This window comes from Heterobasidion irregulare, assembly GCF_000320585.1.
Source record: "Heterobasidion irregulare TC 32-1 unplaced genomic scaffold scaffold_06, whole genome shotgun sequence".
Taxonomy (NCBI): Eukaryota; Fungi; Basidiomycota; class Agaricomycetes; order Russulales; family Bondarzewiaceae; genus Heterobasidion; species Heterobasidion irregulare.
In genome coordinates, this window is record NW_009258202.1 from 1,758,223 (window position 1) to 1,786,001 (window position 27,779).

Below are 27,779 nucleotides of genomic sequence, written 5' to 3' on the forward strand. Positions count from 1 at the left end.
TCCTATGGTATCTCCAGTTTTGCCCTGGAGCGGCGCGTGTATCCGGGACGCTCCCGGAGCACGCAGTGGTCTGAGCAAAGAGAAATGTCGCGCAAAAGAGGAAAAAAACAAAGAGAGGTGCGGGGGGGATGGGCAAGCCGTCTGTCGCGATGGTGGAGACGGGGGAGGAGAGAGAGAGGGTGGCAGGTGGGCGACGACCACCGCAAGGCAACTGTCCAACGCCGCCGCGGCCACTTGTCGTGTCACGCCCTGTCATCCCCGGAGTCACACACGCCCGTGCACACCGTGCACCCGCAACGTCGTTCTCCATCCCGCTCGCTGCTGTCCTCACACCATATATCAATATCGATGCTCGCCTCATCTCGCCTTATGTGCGAACACCCCCACCTCTCCCTCCACCTTGTCTTCTTCGAAGGACAGCAGCCTCAAGATCCATCTGTCCGATTCAAAGTGGTCACATGTTCACCATGAACCGTTGATCTCGGTGAAGCTCGGAACTGCACCTGCCAGTGCCAATTCACGCCGCGAACACTGTGCCCATAAGCGTTTTGCCTGCTTATGCCATCCTATGCGTATGTGATCCATCCTGCTTGTCGTCCAACAAATGCGACGCTATGTCGAAACCTGGGCGTCAGGCGGCCGCGGTCTGCATCTTGCGCCTCGACGGCCACTTCTGTTTTCCTAATCAGAACTTCGGATCCTTGTTGATAATAGGCTAGTCTAGTCGCCTCGCAAGTCTCGCTCTCGACTTTGCGCGTATCTCACTTCCACCCCTCGGACGCTCGGGCCTCGTTATTCTCGACCGAGGCGTCTTATCGCGCGTCGCGCATTGGCACATCTACGAGGTCGCACGAGGACGGTCAAGTGATTTCGCGTACGCTCTGCCCATCGGTCCTTCATTCAATAAGTAGCACTCATGATTTCGGACGCGACGGCCGATGCGCAAAACTGGCGAGACGAACGCACCAGAGCTGCAAGCTCTTTAGCCTTCTTTCTTGCCGGATCATCGCTTGCGAGACAGCTGTCGCGCGCCGTCGGACGAAGCTGCACCACAGCCCTTCGATCGAACGATGTCCTCAGGCCAAAGGTCCTCGACTCGCGTCTCCTTCGCTCTGGGATTGACCGACGGCGCTGCCATGACCCGTCTCGCATCTCTCCGTCATAAATCTGCTTCGACTGGTGCCTCGCATCTGATACTCGTTAATGCGAAGCAGTGCGACGCGTACGGTATTCATGTATAGGCCCCTGTAAATACTTACGACACTGCGCCCTAGCAACCAACTCTCGGGCTCGACGTCATGCACAACAGAGATGATGCTCTGTGCAGTGCTCGAAGTCCATGCCGCATCGCCAGCAATTCATTAATTGCTGATACTGTAGAGACGAAGAAGCGACGTCTGTCTTGTGCGCGAGGACCATCGTCTGCATCAGCCGCCCCGTGATCGGTAACGCCGATCCATCTGCATCTGCGATCAACGTCGCCATGCAATTTCCTATCCCGGACGAGTCGACTGCTTTGCTAGCGCGCGGCACGGTACCAAGGCTGCATCAAGGGCGCGCTGCTCAGGCACCAAGCGCTGACTTCACGCGCTACTGGCGCCACGAGCGGAGATTGCACAACAAGGAGACAGACATACCAGGACGGGCGCGGAAGCAAACAAGTCAAATGGCTGCATCGTTTTCGGGTCCGCGCGCTTGCCGCCGTTCCAACCCTCCCTCGATCGGCGTCGACGCGGCGGACGACGCAATATCAGCAAATTGTTTCGAACAACACGAGCTGAGTTTCGCAGCCGGCGGACGGCGATTCGCAACTCAGAGGCCCCGCGCGGGCGGGCCATTGCCCGCCGCGGCACGACGACGCACTGATAGGCAAGTCGGTTCACCGTGCGCGAGCGAAGCTCCGACCCGGCATCCTATCCAACCCCACTTTTTGCCTATGAAGAGCGACGGATGTTCCTGAGTCCGAGCAGGTCTGCGCGGGGGTGCGCGTACGTCACGCCTCCCCGACCTCCCCTGGAATGAAGTACCCGCGAGGTCTGTCGGACGGACCGCGGTCTCGTCCATTCCTCATCTCATCTGTCATTCGATCGGTCTCTAAAGGGTGTAGGCTGGTGCGGGCTCGGGCATCGACCGCCACCCGCTTACCGACACGACTTATCTACAGGCGCGAGGCGCGTGTATGGCAGCCCACTCGACCATGCACGGGCACGGATGCCTCGCGTCATGATCGTGAGTCGCGTACCGAGCACAGCCGGCTTACTGATAAGTAGGTGCAAGATACGGCAGACGATACAGGTTCGGGACGGACGGGGAGACGCGGCAAGCGGTGACCGGACTGCATCCACACGGGGGTGCATATGGCTGTGATGCATCGCGCAGTCAACGCAACGCGTATATCGGTCGGCGGATAAGTAACATGGGGACGCTGACAACGACACGACGGCGTGCCATATCACACCGCCCGCTCGCGCTCGCACTCGAGCTCGACGGCAGCGGCCCGGCGGCATACCGATCCTCCCGAGCCCCCACTCCACTCCTTCTCAAACGACGCGGCGCGCGCATGCCTGTGCATACGACGCCCCCGCATCCGAACACAAAATGCACTCAGCTCGACGCGTGCATTCCGGCATGGCAGCCCGGAGCCCACCCGCTGGGCCAGACACCGCACCTTGCGTGACAGGCCCCGGCCGCCCATACGCGCTCGGACGCTCGACGGTGTCGCCATCGCGGGTGCCGCAGACACCCAAGGTGCGCGCCCACGCGCCCGCGCCACGCAGAACGCTCGTCCAGTCGAGGCGCCGCGCCGCGACGCACACAATGAAATGATACGCGGGGCCGACGGTATGCCCTCATATGTAAATACGAACATCGCATCGCATCGCATCGCATCGTATCGCTCGCGTCCAAAGTTTTACTTACGGCAGCCGCCAACCCATTCAAGGGCCCATTCTCAAGTAGGAAGGCGCAACCAGCGGCGAACCGGGTCGAACCGGGCCCACGAGCGAACCACCCAGATGCCTACGAATGCGGGATGCCCATGTCCGTGCCTGTATCCACTATCCATGTCCATACCCATACCCGCAATATCCAAGTGCAGAAACAAGCAGACAGCCTGACCTTGCGCTTTATGGCGTGAAATGCGGGCGGCGGGCAGGTGACCCGCTAGCGCGTGCCGCAACCCGTGCCGCGCGGCGCTGGCCCAGAGTCGCCGGCGGGGGCGTGCCCCGCTGAGGATCAAACCGCCGGAGTGGCGGCGGCGTTCCCGTTCATTTCGAGCGGGCTTGAAGCTCGACGAAACGGTGTTTGCGTTTGAGTTTGCGTTTTTGCGTTTTTGCAGGTCCGCCCTGCGCCGCTCGACCCCCACCCCCTCTCCCCATCTCGCTTCCCCAGTTCCCCCCTGCCTGCGCGTCAGGATGACAGATGCAGAGCTGACTGATGGGCGGGGCATGTCAGCGATGCTGTGCGGTGTTAATGAAGCACGCAGGCACCGGTGGCCTGTGCTGTGCCCAATATGTACGGCCGCCAGGCCTTAATTGCAGTCGGATCTGATCTGTGGCATCCTCACCATCATCCTCACCCATCATCATCATCATCATCATCATCATCAAAAGAAGGGCCTGCGCGTCACGAGGAAGGGATGATGGGCGTCAGTCAGCCCGCGAAGCGAGGCGCGACTCTGCGCGAATGCCCAACTTGCGAACATAGACATAGACATAGACGCGACACTGCCTGCGACTGTGACTGCCAGCGGGGCCAGAGCGCGCGCGCCACCGCGCAAACGCGGCAACCAGTGCCCAGATCATGGAGATTATGTCTCGTCTGTCCGAAGCCCATCCGCATCTGTCACGTCGCGCGCGCCAGCGAGGCAGATAGGGACTGGGAGCCACTGGGAGCCGGCCAGCCGACCGGTCCCCCGCGACGCGAGCCAAAGAGAGAAAGCGGAATAGAGATCGAGGGGAGTGAGGGGAGAGGGGGGCCCAGCAAGCGCGAAGGGACCCATCACGGGTCCCAGATCTCGTCTCGCGCCTGGAGGGGATCAAATCAAATAAAGCCTCTCTCGTGCGAGCAGGTGGGCCCTGTGCGCGACGTCTCGAGCGTCCGACCGCCCGACCGCCCGACCGAGGTCGTTCTGCGTTCTGCGTCATGATGAGGGGGACTGGACTGCAGCGCGCAGGGGGAGATCGAACCGGAGCTGGGGCGGACCGAACCGGCATGAACTGATGCTCGCGCTATGCACATGCGCACGATGCCAATACGATGGAATGACTCGACTTGATAGGGTGGGATCTGGCGCGTACGCGCCTGCCCTCGCCGGCGGGTATGTTGCATGCGCGCCGATACCAGCAGCATCAGCAGCAGCCACCGTGAGTCGCCCAAGTGCGGCTCGAGAGGCTTCTCGCGGCCTCGAGGTGCGCGTGCCTGCATCGGCATCCTGAGACCACATCCGAGCCCGGAGGGTACCCCGGGTCTGCGCGCGCACGGCGTCGGCACCCGCGACTATCCGCGTGCGCCAAGCCCGCTGGGTCGGGCAGCCCGAGCGGCCACTCACGTGGTCGAGGGAGCACAGTCGTTCTGCATTGACGAACGACTGGCGACGAACGGCGGACGAACGACGGACGAACGACGACTGGGCGACGAGCGGCGACGAAGAAGGACGCGTGTGGACGCGTGGGCGCGCACGCGTCGTGATCCAATCACGACGCCACGCCGGGCGAACCTTGATGGACGAACCTGTGGACTGTGAACCTTGAGGTAAGGCCTTGCCCACCAACTCGCGCGCAACAGACACCGGCCGGAAGCAAAAAAACAGAGTGCGCATGGCCTATCGCGTGCGCGGGACGGTCGCCCGCCCGCCAATGACGTGCGCCGAGCGACGAACCGCGAACCGCGAACCTCGCACGGGCGAAAGAAACCGCGCGCAATAGATACCGGGGGGCGGAGGGCACGTAGCCTATCAGCGCGAGCGGCGCATCGCGAAGCGCGAGAAAAAAATGAGGGGGGAGGTGGTGGTGGTCAGAGGGGGAGGAGCTGGGAACCGAGCCCCCGAAGCGGACCCACGGTCACGGCCGGGCTCTAGCCCGAGCTCCAGCCCCGCTCCATCCATCCATCCATCCAGCCACGCATCCAGCCGTCCAATGAGGAACGGAAACGCACGCGAGGAAGGTGAGAAGCGCAGAAGAGGGAAGGGCAGATGGAAGCGGGAAGGATGGAAGCCGGGGGCGAGCGATAGCCTATCGAGACGCCCGACGCGCGCGCAGAGGGCCGTCGGGCTGGCCGGCACAACATGGCGCGAACGCGCAGCGGGGCGGAAATAGGAAAGAGAAAGTGTCAACGAGTCAACGAGGGGGAGGGGAGGGGGAAAGGGGCGTCTGAGCCGCTCGAGAATGGCAAAGGCAGAGGCAAAAGCGGAGCATAAACAACAAAGAGGAGACGTCGATGCGCAAGGCACCGCACAAAACGATTATCCACATCCCCCGAGCGCGAACGCATAGCCCGAACGAGCACAGCCGACGCCCCATCCGCAACGAAGGGGGAACGAGAAGGGCGAAAGCGAAGGCGAAGGAAGAGAAGACGAAGACGAACGCGCGGGAGCAGGAGCGGGAAGCCGGCGCGCGCATCGGGTGCAGGTGTCGCGATCGACACGCGCTGGCAGCCCGGACGACCCGCTCATCGGGTGCCGGTCGTGTCCTCAATGCCTGAACAGTGGCGTCTGCATGTACGCTGTGCATCACAATTGACGCAATGTCTGTCTGCGTATCCCACACCACATCCAAGCATGACGGCTGAATGTATGCATACTGCCGGGTGGCGGCGGCGCTGGGATCTTATGGGACAACTTGATGTGCAGTGGCGATGAGACCGGGACGTTTGACGAGTCGAGCGTTGCAGCACGGTCAGAAGCTAAACGGACGCCGCAGCACGGCACAGCACGATCACCGGCCGAGCGACGCACGATGCCACCAGCATGCGCGTCGGATCGTCCGACGCGATCACGCTTGTGCGCGCAGACCCGCACCACGCCAGCGCGCACGACTTGCCCGCCGGGTTCGCCCAGAACGCGATCTTTGGAAATTTCGAATGATAGCGCTTGCACGGATGTTATGTGCCACGCATAAATGAACGCCGGTGCGCTGCATGTCTGCGTGGCCCGCGTACAGCGCACGTCTGCGTGGTCCATACCCCGGCTAAGCGCGAGCGCTGAAACATACATGCTGCCCAGCGGCGTCGGCGTCAGCGCCAGTTATGAGGCAGGAGCCGGCGGGACAGCGAGACCGAGACGTTCGACGTCGGAGGCTGCAGCACGGTCAAAAGCCAAATTCAGCGTCGCAGCACAGCACAGCAGCACAGCGGGATCGCCGTCCGCGCCACGCGCGATGCCACCAGCATGCGCGACGGATCGTTCGACGGGATCGCGCGCGTGCGACGGGTGGGCGGGCGCGTGAAAGGCGAGAGGAAGAAAGTAGCGCTCCATGTGGGCGCAGGGTCGCGGCGTGGCGGGGGACTGGAGACCTGGGGAGGGTCCGTGGCCAGGTCTGTGAGGGCGCGGGTGCGGGGCAGTGGGATCGCAAGGCGGAGGCAGTTGGGGAGGGCCCCGCTGGCTGGCGAGGGCAGGGGCCAATGGGCAGGGTGCCGCGATCGAGCAGGGGCGGGGTCGGGAAGTGCCGCGGCTGGGCTGGATGTGTCAGCGTGTGTCAGCGGTGATGAAATTCGAATGGAAGGGAGGTGCGTCGGCCGCGGGGAGAGGACCGTCGGCAGGGGTGCGGCGGTGGGACGGGTCGGTCGAGGAGAGCGATCGGGAGGCGGGTCGACTGCTGGATCGAAGCGGAGGGGTGGCGCGATCGAACGGGTTCGTTCGAGGGGATCGCGACGCTTGATTGGCGCGTACCTATCAGGACTGCGGGTACGTAAAGCGAAACGGGCAGACCGCGGAAATAAACGTTACGCAAGGCGAGCTGAGCTGAGGCCACCGTACTGACACGGGAGGGTGAGTGGGAGGGTGGGTGGGAGGGGTGTGGGGGGACGGAACGGGTCGGCGGCGCGAGAGACGGCGGGGGGGCTGCGGGGGGGTTCGTCGAGATGAAATGGGGGGGGAGAGAGAACTGGGGCCGAGGGGGGCCACAAGGGCAGGGGGATCGGGGGACGGGAGAGGAGGACGGTGCGGGGAGTCGTGTCGGAAAGAAGGCTGGGGAGGATGTTGCGATTGCAATAAGGTTCAGCGTGGCCGGATGATCTCCTCAGCACGCTCTCTTATAAGTCCGTGCTCGCGTCTGCACACAGCCTCCAATGGCTCAGACCGCGGCCTGGCTCCCCCTCTCCCCGTCCCCTGACTCCCCCATGAGCACGGACCCCCGCCCAAGCCAGGACCTCACGCGCTGGGAGCTCGCAGAGATCCTCAAGTCCAACACCGTCGCCCGCGACCGCAACATGGCCCTCGACGCCCAGCACGCCCAGCACCCCCACCACGGCTACAACACCCACTTCGACCCCTCGTTCGACCCCGACAAGCTCAGCCTCCACGATGACCCCTCCTACGACCTCTTCGCGAACCAGCCCCACCCCTCCTCCTTCCTGGGCCACCGCCTCCGCTCGAACACGTCCCCCGCCGCACCCTCCTACTCCATGCCCTCCGACCAGCTCTACGCCCACCCCCCCTTCGGCGACTCTGTCCCCTCCTTCCATTCCCAAAGCAACCCCAACCCCGGTCCCTACGACATGATCAACTCCCTCTCCTCCTCCTCCTCCCCCTCCTACCCCAGTGGCAAGCTCACCCCCCTCGCCCCCAACGACTCCCTCGCCGGCCTCCACCCCGGCCCCTTCAACAACAACAACAACAACAACGGCATCAAGCACCAGGACTACTCGTCCCCCCACCCCTTCTCCGACCTCCTCCCCGACCGCCGTCTCTCCTCCGTCAGCTCCAACGGCTACCAGTCCGACATGCACGACGACCTCGCCCTCGCAGCCTACAGCTCCTCCTACCACGACCGCCTCGCCCCGCGCGCCTATCCCTCCGACTCCCTCTTCGCCCCATCCTCCCAGATGCACTCCCATTCCGCCGTCCACCCCCACGGCCACCCCCAGAGCCCAGACCTCCTCCGCGGCGTCGCCCCCCAGGCGACCCACTTCCGCCCCGACAACGCCGCCCCCTCCCCCTACGACGACCTCCCCGGCTACATCATCCCCAACCCCCAGACAGACCTCGCCCTCCGCATGCCCGCCGTCGACGACATCATGCGCATGCGCCTTCACAACTCGGCCGGCATCCCCGCCGCGACAGACCTCCACACCTTCATTCGGTGCGCGCCTCTTTGCCTCCCTCGCTTCTCGCTTCTCGCTTCTCCTCCTTCGTCTTCCAATTCTCCCGTCCCATTCTGATCTTTCCCTTTTGACCCCTCGCGTCCCGTCCCGTCGCTTGCAGCCCGTACCTGGACCAGTACGTCCGCACCCAGAACCGCCTCGCCTTTGGCGAGCGCACCGTCATCGTCATGTCCAGCAAAGTCGCGCAAAAATCCTACGGCACGGAAAAGCGGTGCGTCCCTTTACGTGTCCCGACGTGGCGTCCGCGCGTTGGCTCGGATGCTCAACTCACTTTTTTTTTTTTTTGTTTGCTCTTTTTTTGGTTCCGTTTTCCCCGTTATTTTGATCGCCCGGTCAGATTCTTGTGCCCGCCTCCGACCGCGATCATGATCGGCAACTCATGGTGGTCCGACGTCGTCCGCCGAGGGGAGGAGCCGAAACTCTCGCCTCCGCGCGTCGTCGTATCCATCTCGGGCGAACCCGCGCCCCAGGAGGGCTCCGTCGAGTGGTCCGCCGCGCTCGGCAAGCCGTTCGACCCCAGCGATCCGCCCACGGGCACGACGTACATCGGGCGCTGCGTCGGCAAGCAGCTCTTCATCTCGGACGTCGACGAGAAGAAGAAAAAGGTCGAGGCGCTCGTGAAGATCATGGCGCCCGCGGCCGACGACGAGCCCGAGCGCGTCATCGGCACCTTCCCCAGCCGCCCGATCAAGGTCATCAGCAAGCCCAGCAAAAAGCGGCAGAGCGCGAAGAACCTCGAGCGTGAGTCGATCGCCCTCCCCATCTCGCGTCTTGAAACGGCTTGGCTGATGCCCGTCGCGCGCACGCAGTCTGCATCAACCACGGGTCGACCATCTCCTTGTTCCATCGCCTGCGATCGCAGACGGTGTCGACAAAGTATCTCTGCGTCTCTGGATCAGGATCCTCATTCAAGGGCTCCGATGGCGCTCCGCTGATGGGGGTGGATCAGCGCAATCGAACGAGCACGCCCTCGTTCATCGCGCGGACGTCCAGCTGGGGTAAGTCCCCTGCCGCGCTGCGTATCAGAAGCGCGACCCCCGCACCGCGGCTCACTCCAATTTTTACCCCCGTCGCAGACCCGTTCGTGATGTACATCGTTGATGTGGAGAAGCCCGCAGGGGGTATCGATGCACCGCCACCGCCACCACCGCAACCTGACTACCCCTCGCCCCCGCCCAACGCGATCCCGTTCATGAACAACGGCTCCCCCATCCCCATCTACTACAATCAGACCGTGGTCCTCCAGTGCCTCACCTCCGGCGTCGTCTCCCCCGTGCTCATCATCCGCAAGGTCGACCACCAGACGATCGTCGTCGGTGGGGGCGCCCACGAAGGTGCCAAGGGCGTCGGCGACACGTACTGCGCGCCGGGCGAGGTGTGCGGCGACCCCGTCAGCCAGCTGCACAAGGTCGCGTTCGAGGTGTACGAGCAGGGCAAGGGCATGCCCGATCTCGGCTCGCCCGGCCAATCCGGCGCCTTTCTCTCCTGCATGGGCGAAAAGGTGAACACGTACCGCCCCACCGACGGCCGCCTCTGGGCAGGCGGTGCTGACGTCAACGGCACCGGCGGCCCGCGCGGGTCGCATTCGCCCGTGCTGCCGGGCTCGCCGCTCGTCTCGACGCCCGCGTCGAGCAACGGCTCGGGCGCGGGGTCGGCCTCGACCGACTATTTCCCGCACAACGGGCACGGGCACGCGACGAGCGCGCCCGCGTCGCCGGTGCCGAACCCGCTCGACTTCCCGTCGAACGACGGCGGGCGGGTGAAGAAGGGCAAGCGGAGCACGTCGAGCGCGGGCGGGATCGCGGCCAAGGGCAGCGCGTCGGGCAAGACGCGCCGGCGGCCCGTGTCGGCGGGCTCGTCGGGCAGTCGGCACGCGGGCGGGGACGGGAGCGCGATGTCGGGGGCGCTGTGGCAGGTGGATATCGGGGAGACGAGCGTGTGGACGATCGTCGGCACCGGTAAGTCGCGCGAACGTTCTGGGCGCGCTCCCCTTCTCCTTCTTCGTCTCCTCCTTGGGCCCGCGCGCGTTGTGTTCTTCTCCACGGAAATGCTGACGCGCCGCCACGGTGCGTGCGATCACAGATCAGGTGCGGTACAACTTTTACGTGCCGCCGGTGCTGTTCGACAACCAGAACGCGCCGCAGACGGGGTCGTTCCCGAGCCCGTCCAAGCCGGTGACGCCGTTCCCGGGCGTCGTGAAGTACCTACCGCCCGACCGCGCCGCGGAGGCCCCCAAGGGCCACGGCACTCGGCACATGCTCGCCAAGCCCAACACGCAGACGTCGAAGATGCTCACGCTCTACGGCGAGAACTTCTCCAAGACGGACCCGGTCGCGGTCTTCTTTGGGTCCGAGCCGTCGCCGTACGTCGAGATTCGGTGCTCGGAGGTGCTCGGGTGTCTCCCGCCAGAGACGCAGTCGACGAAGCGGCGGCCGATCGTCCTCGTGAGGCACGACGGCGTCGTGTTCCCCACATCCACGGTGTATCCGTAGTCGTCTCTCTCTGTCTCTCTGCCTCTCTGCCTGTGTCTGTCTCTCTCCCCTTCTCTCTCGGTCGTCGTCGTCTCCTTGTGATTCCCCGACCGCTCTTTTCCTGGCCCTCCTGACCCCGTCCTTTGTGCTGTCCCGTATATATGTGCTCTCCTCGCTGACCGTCTCGGACACTCTCGCGTGCTCGCTGATACAGACTATAGTTCCCATTTACCTCGCTGTCGTTTTGCATCATACCTCTGTGTGTTTTACCCGCCCCTATCTGTCTCCGTCCGCATCTCGTGTCTCTCTCTCTCTCTTTCTTTCTATCTGCATGTGTGTTCGTTCCTTCTGGGGACAGCGGGACGGGATTTTTTGTTTTGTTTTTTAACTTTCCCGCGTCGGATGCCAGCCGGGGCTTGGATCTGAATACTATGTATCTCGTACTGTGCGTAGGATATCGTGCTTGAATGACATTCGCAATATTGGACCGGTCTGCGAACGGCGAGTGCCGCGGAAGCGGAAGGGGCGGCTGCCATGCGTGCCCAGGCGGTTCGCGGAGGGCGCGTCCGACGGGCGCCACCACAGCCTGAACACCCACTCCGTCGAAAGCGCCACCACTGGCACTGCGCGCGATGTCGCCCGCCTCCATCCCCGCGCTGCTCTGGCGGTGGTACGTCGACGCGCTGTGGAACTACAGCCCTGACTCGTGGGTCGCCAGCGCCGCGTACACCTTTCGCCTCCTCGCGCTCATCGTCATCCTCCCCGGCGTCCTCCTCACCCTCCTGGTCCGTGCCCCCCTCCGCTGCCCACGATCTACCTGACCTGACCCGATCTGACCTTGCAGGACGTCACCTCCTACGTGATCGCACGCACGCTCGGCGACACGAGCGCATACACGTCCGACAAGACCCCCGCCCCCGCCTCAGCCCCAGCCCCAGCCCCAACCCCAACAACCCCAGCAACCTCATCAGCCTCTCCAGCCACCCCGCACCCCGCGCGTTCAACCGCCGCCGCCGAGGCCGAGTCCCCGCCCGCGATCGTCGTGCAGCCGGGCTCGCCGCACGCAGCGCGCTTCCCCGCGTTCGCGGGCGCGGAGGAGCGCCTCGCGGGCGTCGGCGTGTTCTCGCCCGCGGCGAGCCAGCCGGGCTCGCCAGTGCTCGGGCGGCGCCAGCTCGTGCGCGGGGAGGAGAATCGGGAGCGCGCGGAGGACGGGGACGGGGACACGAGCGGGGATGCGAACGAGAACGGAGATGGGGACGGTGACGGAGACGCGGACGGGGCTGCGGACGGGGGTGCGAGCGGGCTGCGGAGGGAGGGGGCCGGCTCCGAGTCGTGGCAGAATATGTGGGGCGAGGCGAGCACGAATGGGAGCACGAGCGGATCCGAGTCGTTTGCGATTCTCGAGCGGGACGAGAGCTTCGAGGACGCGGGCGCGGTGCAGATGCGGCGTCGTGTGCCGCGCGGGGGCGCGGGCAATACGGCGGACGGCTCGTAGCATCTGCGCGCGCCGTGCGTTGACGTTTTTTTCTGTTTTTCTTACTCTTACGGGGACGGATGTACTTTATAGAACCCTTGCAGCGAGGTGCTTTTCTGCGCAGGGGGGCGCGACGATACATACACGTATTATACTCTGATACAGCTCCGGCACGATCATGATACATAGGGACAACAAAGCGGGCAGCGACAGCGATATGGGAGGGGCACAAAAAAAGAGACCATCACCAGCCAAATCTCAGCTGGTCTCTCGTGAACGTCGGAGGCCGCCACTTCAGATACTCCTTGTGTATCGTCCGTTTCCGCTTCGCCTTAGACTTTTGGTACCGCTCGAGTACCGCGTCCGAGATGCAGATGATGTGCTGGCCTTTGTAGTGTTTGAACAGCTGCAGCGTCGTGCACCTGGCGTGTGCGCGAGGTCAGCCGTCTCCTAGAAAAATCAATCGACGGGATCAACGCACGTATTCATGACATCTGCATGGGTGATCGACGTCGCCTGCGCGATCTCGTCCACGCTGACTTCGTCTCCCGCGGCCAGGACCGCCTCGACGATCTTCTCCGCCCAATATGCGCGATACCCCAATAGCCCTAGGTCGCTGAGCGGCTTTTCGGGGCTCCCGAGCTTGCTCTCGTGCTGGCTGAGCAAGTACGAGAACTCGATCAGCAAAACGCCGTAGCCGTGCCGCTGGTGCTGCGGCAGCGTCAGAATGCACGCCACGTTGTAGTTCTCCGCCGACTCCTTTTCTTTCGAAAAGTAGCCGATGAGATGGCAGCCCGAGGAATCCCGTTGACACTGATGACGCAGGCGAGGAACGGTCAGTCCATCTCCATACACTTGCGAGCAGATATCGGAGTTGCAGGTGGGGCGCTCACCATCACGTAGTACATGAACGGCGTCACATCGTAATAGAGGGTCTTGCTGCGTGGAGTAACGGGGGACCCTGTCAGATCACGAAAATAGACTATAGACGACGAACAGGCCCTTACTGATCGAGAAAGCATTTGCTCAACAAGCTTAAATTTCGACAATACCCGAGCTGCTTGCGCCCGTCGATCTCGAAAACCGAAATGTCCTCATCTCGATAAATCTCATTTCCAGGGGGATAGAGGAGGGTGCAGCGCTTGCAGTGCCGCTTGAGCATGAAATGGCTCGGGAAGTAGCTGAGGCAGAACTCGCAGATGTACAGCATCGGCAAATGCGCGTACTCTTGCGGGTATGGGCTGAAGTACCACGCATCTACCTCATGTCGCCCGATGGACAGGCGGTTGAGGTTCTTGACGCGCGCAATCTCCGACACAGACTGCGTCATCGACCCGCTCGTGCGCAGCTTCTCGATTTCCGCTTCCTTGGAAAAAGACGACAGCGGCGCCGGGGACTCCACCGGGGGTGCGACCGCCAGTTCGAACGTCTCGCCCTCGCCCTCGGGCTCGCCATCGGCATCTGCGTCTGCGTCCGCGTCGGCATCGACATCCATATCGTCCGGCTCGCCGTCCGCGTCCGCGTCTTCGTCCTCCTCCTCTTCCTCTTTCTTGCGCCTCAAGGAAGGACTGGACGCGCGGGATGGCGATGGCGCAGGACTGGGCGACGCGCTCACCGAAGGACCCTGCATGCCCTTGGCCTGCCCCGCGATCGCGTTATTCAGCGTCGCGCGTCTCAGAAGCGCGTTCTCCTTCCCTCGCGGCATTTTTCCGATGCGCTTGTTCGTCGGCGTCGATGCCCCGCCGTGCTTCTTTCCTGCTTTCTCCTTCTCCCTCTTCTGACGTGGCCACTCGAGCTCGCGGGTCAGGACGAGCCGCGAGCCGGGGATCCATTCGTCGAGACGTTTATTGAATGTATCCCAATGGATGAAGAACTCGTACTTGTCGAGTTCGGGGTCGGGCGCGAAGAGGTCCGCTGGGGCTGCGTTGGAGGAAGAGGGTGTGGCGGCCGCGGATGCCTGATGGCGGAGATAAGGATTATTGGGTTTGTCGCGTATAGACAGAATTTCTGCCAGTCGCTCCTCGAGCGCCGAGGTATCTGGATTCCATCGCCTGGCATAGATCTTGCAGCCTACAGAGACGGTCTGGGTGGCGGAAGGCTCAACGCACGTTTATGACTAAGCAAGGAAAAGTTTGCGCACCTGAATGGTGTACGTCCCGCCGGGGGTGATAAGTGCAGCCTCTTGCGAGCTATCCTCGCGAGGTGTCGACGGTGCCATTATGGACGGCCGGTATGGGTTCCCTCAGGATTGTGCGAGAAAATAGGGTGTGGAGAGGTCAATCTTTGTCGTGTGGCACGCCAGCAGCAGTCGTGGCTTCGATGACGACGGGGCTATGTCAACTCGATGTTTTGGCTTCAGATGCAACTTAGCAGACCAACTTCAAGCCGAATCTTCTATGAGAAGTAAGACGATGGCTAGAATAATGCTGGAACAACAACAGCAATACCAGCCTTTGTTCGACACGAGTCATTTTGAACTTGTCACAAAACGTGTGATGATATGTCACAATACATCACGGTGTGACCAAACGTGGCAATCGAACCCTCAATCAAGTTGACCCGTCTGTCACCCGCACCATCTGACACTTCTTGGGCGTTCAAACAATCGCCGGTGGTTCGAAATGGGCGTTGTGTACAGTACATGTCGTTCCACACGCAACCACAGGTCTTCTCAGATCCATGGTTCGTTGGATACACATGCAGGCCCAGGGCTGCAAGAAGCCCCATTGACCTAACCACGAACTCGAAGACAATAGAGACAGGGGCACTTTGTCTTTCCAATCTGTCTCCGACATTGTTAGAAGAAGGCGGAAAGTGACCGATGAAGCTCATGCAAAGTTCGTTTGATGTTGCCTTAGGGATGCAAGTGGGTGCAAGCACCGAGCGATGTCGAAGAGCACACACAGACTGGTTCAGATATTTGAAGTGAGACGACAGCGCAGGAGACAACATAATTGGACAGGCACAGACCTCATTCTGTGGGTGATCAAGTGGCCACGTCCGAACTAGAAAGATTCTGTTTGTCTAGCTCAGTTACGTATGGTGTTGAACCTGTGAAGGAGATTGATCAGTCTTGACGTGTAAGCGCGGAAAGGTTATATTCTAGTCCAACCTTCAAAATCGCGTGTGCATCGTCGCAGAAGCACAGATAGTGACATTACGATCTCCATCGCTGAGGAAAGACACTGTAGGATTGTGCATATGCTCATACCAGAAATTTGTTCCCGACAACCTGGAAGAAGATTTCGCAGTCCGGGCTACAAAGCAGTCATCGGTCGAATCGCAAGACCTCGCAGGCGAGGCTATTTTGAGCCCGTCGATAACATCCCTGAGGTGACGACAATGTGGGCGAAGACCAGATGAAGGAAATGTGAAGAGCTGTGATTCCATAGAATGACACCTGGATAAGACATCGGAGAGCCGTAGGAACAACAAACATAGAACACAACGATGTTGCTATACTTTCATCGAGGTCGATCTTCTCATGCAAGTCGTAAAACATAAATGTGGGTGAGATGAAAAGAGGAGGACCTAACCCCAATCTAATGAGTCCGGCGTCACGGCGATCGTTTCCTACCTTCTCCCATCATTTCCTGCTGAGATCATCGTCTGCATTCGAGCAGCTCTATGTACAGACGACAGTTTGTCTACCTTCTACTATGACTCTGTCCGTGCTCAAGGTTGAGCTTTACAAATGCAGCGTCTTGTAATGTTGGGGTTCAGCGCATGTTGAGGTCACAGCTATCTTCAAGTATGATCGAGAACACGGGCCCATGATCACCATCTACAAAATCATCCGCAGTCGACTGCGAACTAGCTGGCGAGTGTCTCAATCGCACCGAGCACGATGTCATGATCGAGAATTGTTAGTTTACGAAATGCGATGAGCATCATTCTAACAGACACCGCCCGCTGAATTTTCTATGTTTTTATCGCCTCGGGAGGATGACTAGATGGGTGGATAGTCTATTACCCGCAGTTGTTTATACATAGAGCACGAGTCCGCCTATTCGTGTTTTATGTTGCGCGCGCCGCGCATCACATCGATGAGAGTGAAGGACCTCCATGCAGTCTTTTCAAGGGAGCAGGGTTCCTTTCGACTTCCGGTGAACGCAAAGAACATACGTGATCTGAGCCAATTGAGGGGACTAAGCGTTGAGGTCGCAATCTAAATTCATATCCACAGTTGTCGCGACCATCTCGTCATCGACCCTAGTCATCCGGTGACTCCCTTTTGAACCGGTATGAACCTCAATTCGGTCGATCGTGTTGACCAGGGTCCTATATGGGTTTCTTCCTTTGGGTGCAGATTTGATGACATCTCCATTCGCTATTCAATTGTTTTTTGTGGCCCTGGCAACATCTCTCAGCGCTTCAGCCGCCATACATATCCATCGCGCTCTTCTTCAACACACATCCAGCAACGTCCAGGTCTTTTTGTCTCCGACGGCTTGTCACACGATCCCGCATATCACAGCCGCTTGTGGGGACATTGCATGACATTGCGCCAAACGATGCCCACTGTCGGGCCATTGTGATGGTACGAGCCGATTACTTCCGTACAAAAGCACTGTGCAGTGTCCTTGATGAGGCGGCATAATGTCACACGTCGTCAGCTTCTTTGATTATTCATACAACAATCGACCACGGTACTTCGTTCACAACATTTTCAACTCGTTTTCCCCAGTCACAATCCTCAGTCGAGGACGGTTAATCAGGGCCCCAATCCAATTTTGCCATCATATCATTTTAAATATTACATGCCACCAAAAAAAGAACTGAAGCTACATATAGAAGAAATCGTAACGGTCGTCATATCAGACATTAAAATTGTACTGCTTGAGTCGAATTCAGTCATGAATGCTCTCCTCGCACCAATCGATCAAGTCGATCAAGTCCGACTTGGGCTCCGTCGCGTCCGGAGGGAAGAACGCCAGGAGCCTCTCGAACACCTCCGTCCGCTGTTCAAAGATTTCTTGCGATAGCCTATCATCCCCACTCACACCGCTGCTTTCGCCTTGACTGTCTTTCGTCAAGTCAGTATGAGGTGAAGAGGCGATCACCATCGTAGCAGTGGCATCGCCTGTGCTGCGTGAGGGCACGTTAATTTGACCAGAAAGGAGGTGTGTGAGGAGCTCGCGGAAGGTGTTACTCTCTGTGGGACAGGCGTGGTCCACGACCTCAGCGACCTCGGTCTGCAGGAACCGGAGGGCTTTTACGGGCGGAGAGTCCCTGCACATCTCGCGAAATCTGTACATAGGTGAAGAGTGTTGCTTGATAGTCAGTAGGAGCATGGCTAGAACTCCGATGCAGGGTGTATTTTACTCACTGCTGGCAGCGGACTTCCAGTATCGCACGTCGCGCGATTTCTTCAGGGCGTGGGCTGGTTGAAATCGATTAATTGAATTGCCCGCTCAGGGAAAGCGGAACGAAGCTTACCGCTTCAGCTGCATGCTCCAAAAGTCGTCCAGTCTGTGCTCAGACAGCCCGTCTCTACCTCCGTCCGGACTCCCAGGGTCGAGCATCCGGCCAGCGTTACCACCGTGCAGATAGACAGTCTTCGTACGGGAATCGTACACCATTTGATGGGCATACCGCGCGCGCGGTTGCTGGATCGTATGCTCAGCGTTCTCACGTGCCTCTTCAGGGAGAATCTTAGACCAAACTCGCTGATTGTCACCGTAGCGAAACAGCCAGTTCATAGAATCCGAATCCAGACGGGGCAGGAAGCTCTGTTGGCTCCGGGTGAGGCCACAGTTCCTGCCAAGGCCGAAGAGTAAGGTAAACGTGCATTGGACGGACGAGGTGTCGGACTCACAAATATATTTCTTGTAGGGAGGGATCGATGACAGCGCGCTGTGCAAAAGCAGCGTCCGGCCCTCCCGAGGCAGTGAAATTTGAGAATAGTTCTGTGACGATATTGGTATCCAAGTGATAAGCGTACATGTCCGACAGATATTTTTCTTCTTCCATTCCCGCAAATACGTAGAGTACGCGACCTTTCGGATCGAAGACCATGATATGCCCTGTCAGTAGCTAAAATTAGAGATGATTCCATAAAGTATGTTTGAAATATGCTACAGACCTAGACGCCGCGATATAGCAGGCTGAGGTGCGCCCAAGTTCGTCGTCGGTCTAGTGTTAAACATCGGGTTAGCTGTGAAGGCCAATGATAGGATAATTCCTTCATACTGGAGTAGCCGCCACTTGTTTGTCGCGACGTCATAGCTATATAGTCCGGAATATCTAGACTCGCCAGCACGGCTATCATTCACTCGGCCTCCACACACATAAAGGACTTGAGCGGCAGAATCCATGGCCATTTGATGGTCAAAGATGAGCGGCGGACCACCAGACGACTGAAAATACTGGTATTCAAAGATTGCGATGATCGAGTCGACTGAATTTGCTTACTGCTGTATCGCCTGACAATAACACCCAACTTCCTGCATTAGGGCCTTTGACGTGATATCGATAAAACTCGGCATGTTGGACGACAGAATTGAGTGCGTCGGGAACTGTGTGGCCTTCATCTGTATTTTGATCTCGAGGAACATCCATATTGTCCTCGGTTATGCTGTCGCTCTCCGATAACCTGCCCAACAGATAAATCACCCCCAATTTCGAGTCGAATACCAGTTTATGGCACGAGCGCGGGCCGGGTCCCCCCTTGTCCTTGGAAGCACTACGACTGAGCACTCTCCATCTGTCTTCAGGAATCGAGTATGACCAGAAGTCGTCAAGGCTTTTTTGACCATCCCAACCGCCAAACATATATATCAGACCGCTGGCCTCGTCGATGCACATGGCATGCCCGCCTCGCCTACTGGGAACATCACCGTCTGGATCTAATCCGTATATACGTCTCCATACCGAATGTGGCTGAGTTGAATGCAGATATGCATCGAATAGTCCTTGCGAGGATGCGCGGGTGAGAACGCTCTCTGCTTCTAGCCAGTCGCCCTTCGACACCAGACCATCGTACAGTTGGGTGACCAGCGGGTGCTCTACTTCGACGCCTGAATTCGCTATAATGGACTTGAATGGTGCGAGAAAACGACGTTTTCGAAGGTGTTTCAGAATGTGCCTCAAAGCGGCTGTCTCGCGATGCTGGGGAAGAATCAGCACGGTGATGCGAAGTCATAAAGCGTAGAACTGTACATCATCATATTTGGCCTTCACTTCTCGGATAAAGGTTTCATCTGATATTCCGGCAAGGGCCACATACCATATTGACACATGAAAGCTGGGACTGTGAGCACTAGAATGCGGTATCAGTGTGAAGAAAATTCGGTATGTCACTTATACCCACGAAAGTGGTACGATCTTCAGAAACAGGCTGGGGAAACAAACGCCAGCACTGTTGATATGCCGGAGTGGAAACGTTTCTGGAATGGCATCATTCTTGAGGCCCGCATGGAGAATTTCGGTCATATGCGCTTCTGTCATGCCGACGTAGATCTTGAATTCTTTTACATTGCAAGGGTGATCTATGATTGGATATTTAACGGACCCAGGCAAGATCCACAATAGGTCCGCAAACGTACTCTTGTTGAACTAAAATTTTCTGTTAATCTCGAGCTCAGGAGTATGAAATAGGATTACTCACCTTCCCAAATGTGATACTCTCTGTGAGAAGTAGGAAAATGTGAGTAGCGACTCACTAGCGCGAAATAGTCAGCGATTAGGTACAAACCAACGACGCTAGGTAGATCAAGACGCAGAAGTAGCCATTGCTTCACGTTCGAACCCTCGTGTACACCACTCCATCGACTCGAATGATCATCTGGCGCATTGATCAAAATATTCTCGGGGACATATCTGTGACTATGCTCAGAGGAAGCTGTGATAGTATAAGTCAGGCGAGTTGTAGGCGGTCGCCTGGTGGGGATGAATGCAGGGTTCATTGGGGCTGATCAGATGTACAGAAGACCGAACACAGGAGGGTAGAGAGCGCCTAAGCGTTAATTGAGCGTTAAGAAGTTGGTCGCTGGTGGCGGTGGGGCTGGGAAGGTGTTGTGGCGGTCGTGGCGGCCAACTCGGACGCGTAGCGATCACGAGACTCCCTTGATCACGCCTAGCGGCCGGCATCGGCACCTATCGGCACCTATCGGCACTCGGCAGACTCAGATCTGAGCAGTTGCATACAACATGCAATCATGCAGCCGAGGTTGCAGCTCTGTCTGTTCACTCGGAAGGGCAGCGTACCCTTGATCCCTTGTGATGCGATAAGGCGCCAAATATTCCGGATGCCCTGCACTGGCCTCTACTGGCCAACACCGCCAAACTTTGAACAAACACTTCTCCTAGGGTTTGGATATCAATGAGGGACGCGCTGGGACACGAGGATATCTGTATTTGTCCTTCGCCGTACCAGACCGTACCCCGCCATGAGTTCCTTGAGACCGCTGGGAATGCCCTGAAATGCCCAGACGGCTCTGCTCAGTGCCGTCAGGGCAAACTGTCCGATCGCTGTGCATTCGGGTGACGTTTGCAGCTTGCAACCATACTGCGACCATGCAGCACAAGGTGGTAGCACTTGGAAGCACGTCGAATTTTTCGACGTTCCTTGATGGTCCTGCCAGGTCCTGCCGACCCAAAGCCTTGGCCCTCGCGTTATCGTGTCCACACGGAATGGGTTGGTATGGCGTTAGCTGCCATGATGAAGATTTTTCTCATACGCCCTAGGTACATAAACCCGCTGGTCGGTATCAGGATCCCAGTCTCTACCAGTTCTCTACCCATCACATTCCTTTCGGAGTTCGACTTCATCTGCTTGTGGTGAGCTATGAAGGGTTATTCCTGGTCTCTCCTGCAGCTCGCCTTCACAGGCGCAGCTCTTGCTACAGTGCCGTTATCCGACGTGAAGCGCATTTCTTCCGCTTCCGTCGTCCCTAACAAGTTTGTCGTGGAGGTTGAAAGTGCTAGCGAAATCCCTGGCAAGAGGTCTCTCTACACGGTGTGTTGAATAGTGTGTCGCCTTGCCTCCGTGACTCATGACCTTGTTTAGCCCCATGAACTGTTCTATCGTTCGCTTTCGGCTCGTGGAGTCTCCTACGAGGTCAACAAAGAATACAATTCGGAAGGTCTATTTGTTGGGGCTGTTGTCACCGTCTCTGTGAGTATCACTCTTGTGCGTTCAAGATGTTCTACTCAAAAAGTCTTACATATTCGTTAGGATGCGAATGCAAGTCGCAATTTGTGCAAATTAATTCCGACTATCTCTGATCTTTCTCTAGGATGTCAAAGCATTGGCTGAAACCCCTGGTGTCAAGGCCATCAGGCCTGTGAGAACAATCAAAAGCCCAAAGTGAGTGTTTGTATCCTTTCTTGGCAGAGCCCTGGAGCTCAATATTTCTGAAGACCGGTCAAGGTCCATGTCGTCACTGGTAAAGACGATCCCGAGATACCCGCCGACACAGAGTCCACACATATCATGACTGTGGGTCCCCTTCTGTTCACCGTCTCCGTATTTTGTTGCTCATCGGAGCATCTCAGGGGGTGAACAAACTTCACGCACAAGGCATATTTGGCGCTGGAATCAAAATTGGAATGTAAGTGACCATTTATACCTGACGGGACTGCTTATCTGACATCCAACAGCATCGACACAGGTCTGATATATCCTTCAGCCTCAATTTAATACAGCGCCTCAAATTCTCCATCTAGGAATTGATTATACACACCCAGCTCTTGGAGGAGCTTTGGGCGCCGGCCATAAGGTCATTGGTGGATATGACTTTGTCGGTGATGCTTACGATGGTGAGATCGAATTTGCAAGCGATTAACTTTTGCACATATCTAACCTATGGCAGGCACCAATACCCCCGTGCCTGATAACGACCCGCTTGACCAGTGTAACGGTACGCACAAGGCTGTTTCCATTATACCATGATTTGCTGAAGCCATTCTAGGGCATGGCACTCATGTTGCGGTAGATATCCGATCTTCTAGGTCTGGTCGTATTCTTTACTGACTCCTATGAAGGGTATCATTGGCGCGAATCCGGATAATCAATTCAATATCAGCGGTGTCTCTTACGGCGCATCCTTGTCGTCATACAGGGTTTTTGGCTGCAGTGGATCAGTCTCAGACGACAGTAAATCTAAGTCTCATATCACCACGATTGACATGCTCACTTCGGTTCACAGTCATCATAGAAGCTTTGTTGCGTGGGGTCCAAGACGGTCAGGACATCCTCACCTTGTCCTTGGGTGGTACGGACGGCTGGACCGAAAGCTCTAGCTCTGTAGTCGCTAGTCGCATTGCTGCCTCGGGCAAGATCGTCACGATTGCTGCTGGCAATGAGGGCGCTTATGGCTCGTGGTACTCTTCCAGCCCTGGGAATGGAATCGACGTCATCTCTGTTGCTAGCATTGACAAGTAAGGCTCGCGCTTGTCGTGCCCTGAAATTCATGTACTGATTGTCACACATCCAGTACCGTCGATAATATCCAGAATGCCACAGTCAACGGTGTCGAGCATGGCCCCATCCCCTACTTCAAGACTCTTCCCTTGCCCTTCACTAACGCATTACCCCTCTACGTGATATCCAATGACACCACCATTGCCAACGATGCCTGCAATGCTTTGCCAGACAACACTCCAGACTTGTCTGGATTCTTGGTCCTCGTTCGTCGTGGATCCTGCACTTTTGTAAGTGGATATTCGTGAGGAAGCATGCTGAGCTAAGGGATTCAATAGGTTCAAAAACTGACGAATATCGCCGCCAAAGGTGGAAATGCAGTCTTCATCTACGAGTGAGTTGTCTTCTGGCTTTCTTTGACTTCTACTTTGAAACATGTTTGATTTCGTTCTGTCAGTAATGGAAACGGGTTTGCTGGTATTGACACAGGCAAATTCACAAACGCGACCTTGATCCAGGCAGCGGATGGAGTGTTTGTATGTACCGCTCACAGTCGCCCATGATTGAAGGTTCTGATATCGTATACCCGATAGTTGGCCCAACAAGTCGCAGCGGGAAAGAGCGTCACAATAACTTTCCCGCAAACAGGTGGATCTGCCCAGATTACCAATCCCTCAGGCGGTCTGGTCTCTAGTTTCACCACATATGGACCTACGAATGACTTCTACTTCAAGCCTGCGTTTGGTGCTCCAGGTGGGAACATCCTGTCTACGCTGCCCGTTCCTCTAGGCAGCTATGGTGTGGAGTCCGGAACATCTATGGCAACACCCTATGTCGCTGGCAGCGCTGCTTTACTCTTATCTGTAAAGGGAAAGTCTGCCGCCGTAGCTTTAGGTGCTCGGACATTGTTCCAGAGCACAGCCCAGCGTGTGCCTTCGAGCCACACAGACGGTGATCCTTTGCAGACCCTCTCGCAACAGGGTGCTGGCTTGATTGATGTTTTCAAGGCGCTCTACACTGAGACCATCGTATGGCCAACTGAGCTGATTTTGAACGATACGGCTCATTATAAGGAAGTGTAAGTGGTACCATCTTGTTTTCGGACGGGTTCCTAAGTATCCTTGTAGTCACACCTTCACCGTCGTGAACACCGGGAAAACCAGCAAGCAGTACAAGCTCACTCATGTTCCCGCTGGGACTGCTCAAACCATCACCTCTGTGAGTATATCAAGCAATGCTATCTGCTATGTGCCCTCGTGCTGACTTCGTCTATCTAGGGTACTATTTTCGCTGCCGATGGGCCTGTGCCTCTTTCTACGGATTACGCGACCGTGAAATTGAGCTCGAGTTCGTTCACGCTTCGCCCAGGACAGAGCAAGCAAGTAACGACGCACATTAATGCGCCATCCGGTGTCGACGCCTCCACATACCCTGTATTCTCTGGCTTCATCGAAATCGCCACCGCGACCGAGAGCGTGCATGTCACATACTTGGGCCTCGCCGCATCGCTGAAAGACAAGCAGATCGTGGACAACACGAACGAGTTCTTCGGTATCACGATTCCTGCCGTACTCAACAACACCGGCGACGCGCAACTTAGTCCCACAAATTACACGTTCAGCGGCTCAGACTTCCCCACGCTACTCCTTCGGTCAGTAGTGTCTTTACTTTCCTTCATCCTACCGGGCCTTATACTCGTTGATGGACAGTTTGGCCTTCGGCACGCCCCTTCTACGTGTGGACCTCGTCGATGCAACGATTGATTTGAAGCCAACCCTTAACAGTCGCGAAATCGATGACAAAAGACACGTCTTCGAGCGGGAATCGTTCTCTTTCCCTCACCCTGGACCCAAGGGAAGCACATTCGCCCAGGTCAAAATCGTCGGCACGCTTTCCGAGCAAAGCCATATCCCACGCAACTCGGACGCATCTGTCAGTTCCTCAGCACATTTCTTGCCTTGATCTGTACACTGAATGCGTGTCGTTTCAGACTGTTGATGATGGCGGATACTCTACGTTTGCGTTCAACAAGCCCAGCTTCGCCAACGGCACTACGATTCCCAACGGAACGTACCGGTGGCTGCTCCGTGCGCTAAAGGTGACAGGAGATCCTACGAAGGAGGCAGACTTTGAGACTTGGCTCAGTCCTATCGTAGGCATCACCGTCGCTTAAGCACTCTCACCGCTATTTGCGTCCCCACACAAAAACCACGCTCTTTAGTATGTATCGCGTTCTTCACAACACGCCGACCTCTGTACCGTTCTGCACCACACCGCTCTCTGTATCATGGACATCTTTTATGTATCTAGACGGTCCGTGGATACAATGGTATGGCTACGACATTCTTTTCAACATACTGGAATTCCACGAGAATACAAGCACGGGGTATGGGGGAAACCCCAAAATGCGGCGAATCGCCTTTTCCCCCTCCTGATGCCCCGCAAGAATTCTGGGGTATTTTACGGCAAGGCGAGGCGTATACTGTCGGCGCAATGGTACATCCTTGAGTCGTGAATCGCCCAATGCTCATGTGAGTACCGTGTTGCTCCTACAGGCCCCTACCTTGTGGTCTTCGTCGCGATCATACGCGATTGCGCTTCTGATAAAAACGGGTTTCGTTCACGCATATAGAACAGTGCCCGCACATTCCGTCGGTTCCATCCTGAAATGGTTAGCTTCACGCTGAAAATAGGGTTTCTACCTGGCGCAGCAGCCAGGTTGTACGGCGCGTCACGCGTGTCGAATCGACGGATTCAAAACCAACCGCGGTCGACTCAATGGCCAGAAGCGATGTCGACGTCGAACTCCTCAGACGCCCGCGCCCATCCTACTCCACTGGCTGACTCAGCCCACGACTTCGTCCTTGATCGCATTCGCGAAAATCGGTTCGACGTCGAGTTAACGCTTGAGGTGGGGATTTATATCACGAGGATGGGGGATGTCGAGAAGGGCAGCCGATGGGTGGATAAAGGGAAATTCGTGCAGAGTAAAACGCGCCATCGCATCCTCCGTCGCGATCGCATCGCTGATATCGCGTTTCGCCCGGACGCAGAGCTCAACAAGCACACTGACCATGCCGATAACACTGTCAGGGTGTTTGTAGGATCGGCCTGCCAAGGCGATAATGGTAAGCAAGCACTTGCCTGTGAGCCGGGCGCGCACACAAGTCAAACCCACCGTGACAGACAACCTCGTCAAAGTCGTTTGGTTCTTCAACTCGCCAGATAGAGTCGACAGATACCGCGTCGTGGGGTACTATCCGCTGGAGGGATACGGCCAACACCAAATAGATGACCTCGCCACGCTGGGGTCCTCAGAATTCAGAAGACGCTTGGAGGGCATATACAGTCGCCAGAGGGAGTTCACGGGTCCTGGGCGCAGGGCTATACTTACACCGCCAGAACTTTGAACAGCGACCCAGTGCACATCTGTATTACCAACACACTTGCGCTGAGGATATTGAGCAGCGGCGGTCTGATTTGATACTCGGCCTTCGTGCCACGTGCGGTTGCAGCATACCACAGAGCACAAAGCAGCAAAGCTCCTGCATCAGCACAGAATCAATGATATTTGGCAACATGCAGCTTCACACGACCCTGTCCAGAACAAAATAGAATGGAGCTAGATAGTACGAAGCGCCGACAGCTGCGTGCGTAAAAGGCTTGTCACTGGTCAAACCAAATTCATGGAAAGAAGCACTACTTAGCATCCATAGTTCTCATCGATATTCGGGTGTATGGCTCGTGGGAAATTGGCGTACGAGCGAGGACAGACAGAGACCAAGGCGCAATAATGAGCGCCGCGTTGCTGAGAGAGGTTGAGAGATTGTGTGGCGGGCCGCCAGCCCGCCGAGCTCTTGCCAAGGTCCGGGGAGGTCCGGGGGCCACCATCTTCCATCTATACTGCCAGTCAGGCCTCAGGCCTTCATCTTCAATACACATCAGTTCTCACAAATAATTCTACAGATTCAAGGCAGGCCCAATCACAGAAGAGGCCACCCAAATTGGACAAGAAACCATCCAAGACGAAATCGCTCCCGCCAGACAAAGACACCACAAGCTAGGACCCCTTGGTTTTTAAGGTTAATAACCAATTTCCTAAAATAGCAATATATTCCGAATTTGTTGTTATCCAGTGCAATCTCTGTTTCTGAATGATTGTCAAACTCACCCCCTTGCCCAGAGGAGGCCTGCAAGGCAGTGGGGGGAGAAAAGAGGGCATCCAGTGCCGTTGTTGTTGTCCTAGCACTGTTTTTGTAGCTGACACGTGACACATGAGTAAAAGTATTGTTAGTTGGTTGAATTCTGGAGGCATATGAATGACTTTTTAGATTTTATGGGTAGTGCCTGAACCTGGTCCAGTTGTGGTGTATTAATTACAGAATATAGGAGCTTGAATGATGTCCAACTTGCATCATGGTGGCTTCTCTGGTTCCGCTGCAAGGGGAGGTCAGGGTAAGACACCCAACTCCACAACTGCTTTCTCAAATCACCCTGTTTATGCTCCAGCCATCTGAGCCTCTCCAATACATTTAGGCTCAGTTTATAGAATGTATAAAACTGAGTGAGCTATGGGCCATCATTTTGTTGGCCCATTTTCTCGATTTTACTTTCATTTTCCCACGCTCACAATATGTAGTTATCAACACCTCCTGGTTAATAACCGGTGAAAAAGTCCTGCGAAGTTCTACACAACGCCCTACCACAAGCGCCGGGTCAGCAGCTGCACACACACGAGAGTGAGTTTCAAAGAAGAGATCTTTCATGAAAACCGAGCGAGAGGCATACACCCACACAAAACACACACACGTGACATGCTACAGGACCGACGAACGAACGAGAAGCGACTCATAAAAAAGAAGGGGAGGTGAGCGGACCAGGGCGCCAGTAGACAACAGCAGCAGTCGAACGCACGAACGGGCGACCGACCAATCAACCAATCAGACGGGCGGGCGGACGGACGGACACCACGAACGGGAGGGGAGCGAAGATGTTTAAATGTACGACGTATAGACAAGACAAGAGAGGAGAAGGGGGAAGAAGGGGAGCGAGCTGTGGTGATAAGAAGAAGAAAAGTATGTGTCAGAGAAGTATAGGCGTAAGGTGTATGGACGCTTATATAAACATATTAAACATGTACAAGAGGGGG

At 57.2% G+C, this 27,779-nt stretch overlaps 9 protein-coding genes across 9 annotated transcripts; 6 read left to right on the forward strand and 3 right to left on the reverse strand.

Annotated features, from left to right (window-relative positions):
- Positions 1-128: 128 nt before the first annotated feature.
- Positions 129-3,313, forward strand: HETIRDRAFT_452378 (uncharacterized protein; the record flags this gene model as incomplete). Its single annotated transcript, XM_009549300.1, has 10 exons — positions 129-371; positions 720-874; positions 1,381-1,884; positions 1,943-2,034; positions 2,108-2,229; positions 2,271-2,326; positions 2,380-2,616; positions 2,681-2,841; positions 2,910-3,091; positions 3,167-3,313. 10 exons carry the CDS (start codon positions 129-131, stop codon positions 3,311-3,313), a joined length of 1,899 nt encoding a protein of 632 aa, XP_009547595.1.
- A 495-nt stretch (positions 3,314-3,808) lies between these two features.
- HETIRDRAFT_101979 (uncharacterized protein) lies at positions 3,809-4,819 on the reverse strand (the record flags this gene model as incomplete). The annotated part of the gene is made up of 2 exons (XM_009549301.1): positions 3,809-4,026; positions 4,246-4,819. 2 exons carry the CDS (start codon positions 4,817-4,819, stop codon positions 3,809-3,811), a joined length of 792 nt encoding a protein of 263 aa, XP_009547596.1.
- Positions 4,820-6,209: 1,390 nt separating this feature from the next.
- HETIRDRAFT_116021 (uncharacterized protein) lies at positions 6,210-6,875 on the forward strand (the record flags this gene model as incomplete). Its single annotated transcript, XM_009549302.1, has 3 exons — positions 6,210-6,427; positions 6,483-6,687; positions 6,720-6,875. 3 exons carry the CDS (start codon positions 6,210-6,212, stop codon positions 6,873-6,875), a joined length of 579 nt encoding a protein of 192 aa, XP_009547597.1.
- A 652-nt stretch (positions 6,876-7,527) lies between these two features.
- On the forward strand, positions 7,528-11,246 carry HETIRDRAFT_385547 (uncharacterized protein). The gene is made up of 6 exons (XM_009549303.1): positions 7,528-8,297; positions 8,420-8,530; positions 8,657-9,060; positions 9,129-9,317; positions 9,396-10,277; positions 10,402-11,246. Exons 1-6 carry the CDS (start codon positions 7,621-7,623, stop codon positions 10,809-10,811), a joined length of 2,673 nt encoding a protein of 890 aa, XP_009547598.1. The 5' UTR covers positions 7,528-7,620; the 3' UTR covers positions 10,812-11,246.
- A 176-nt stretch (positions 11,247-11,422) lies between these two features.
- On the forward strand, positions 11,423-12,285 carry HETIRDRAFT_418842 (uncharacterized protein; the record flags this gene model as incomplete). Its single annotated transcript, XM_009549304.1, has 2 exons — positions 11,423-11,575; positions 11,635-12,285. 2 exons carry the CDS (start codon positions 11,423-11,425, stop codon positions 12,283-12,285), a joined length of 804 nt encoding a protein of 267 aa, XP_009547599.1.
- Positions 12,286-12,508: 223 nt separating this feature from the next.
- HETIRDRAFT_320550 (uncharacterized protein) lies at positions 12,509-14,482 on the reverse strand (the record flags this gene model as incomplete). Its single annotated transcript, XM_009549305.1, has 5 exons — positions 12,509-12,686; positions 12,746-13,077; positions 13,158-13,203; positions 13,272-14,347; positions 14,405-14,482. The coding sequence occupies 5 exons, from the start codon at positions 14,480-14,482 to the stop codon at positions 12,509-12,511; spliced, it is 1,710 nt and encodes a 569-aa protein (XP_009547600.1).
- A 2,499-nt stretch (positions 14,483-16,981) lies between these two features.
- Positions 16,982-20,171, reverse strand: HETIRDRAFT_476639 (uncharacterized protein; the record flags this gene model as incomplete). Its single annotated transcript, XM_009549306.1, has 12 exons — positions 16,982-17,514; positions 17,594-17,647; positions 17,704-18,024; positions 18,083-18,290; positions 18,350-18,399; positions 18,457-18,623; positions 18,679-18,744; positions 18,820-19,374; positions 19,426-19,525; positions 19,577-19,754; positions 19,870-19,893; positions 19,961-20,171. The coding sequence occupies 12 exons, from the start codon at positions 20,169-20,171 to the stop codon at positions 17,115-17,117; spliced, it is 2,334 nt and encodes a 777-aa protein (XP_009547601.1). The 3' UTR covers positions 16,982-17,114.
- An 836-nt stretch (positions 20,172-21,007) lies between these two features.
- HETIRDRAFT_61954 (serine protease S8) lies at positions 21,008-24,981 on the forward strand. The gene is made up of 20 exons (XM_009548679.1): positions 21,008-21,223; positions 21,275-21,382; positions 21,443-21,451; positions 21,504-21,574; positions 21,628-21,706; positions 21,763-21,818; positions 21,868-21,878; positions 21,934-22,026; positions 22,080-22,127; positions 22,179-22,198; positions 22,252-22,363; positions 22,416-22,647; positions 22,704-22,920; positions 22,969-23,024; positions 23,088-23,166; positions 23,224-23,708; positions 23,758-23,848; positions 23,908-24,281; positions 24,340-24,562; positions 24,621-24,981. The coding sequence occupies exons 1-20, from the start codon at positions 21,053-21,055 to the stop codon at positions 24,801-24,803; spliced, it is 2,718 nt and encodes a 905-aa protein (XP_009546974.1). The 5' UTR covers positions 21,008-21,052; the 3' UTR covers positions 24,804-24,981.
- A 440-nt stretch (positions 24,982-25,421) lies between these two features.
- Positions 25,422-26,040, forward strand: HETIRDRAFT_101986 (uncharacterized protein; the record flags this gene model as incomplete). Its single annotated transcript, XM_009549307.1, has 2 exons — positions 25,422-25,758; positions 25,817-26,040. The coding sequence occupies 2 exons, from the start codon at positions 25,422-25,424 to the stop codon at positions 26,038-26,040; spliced, it is 561 nt and encodes a 186-aa protein (XP_009547602.1).
- Between the last annotated feature and the right edge of the window lie 1,739 nt (positions 26,041-27,779).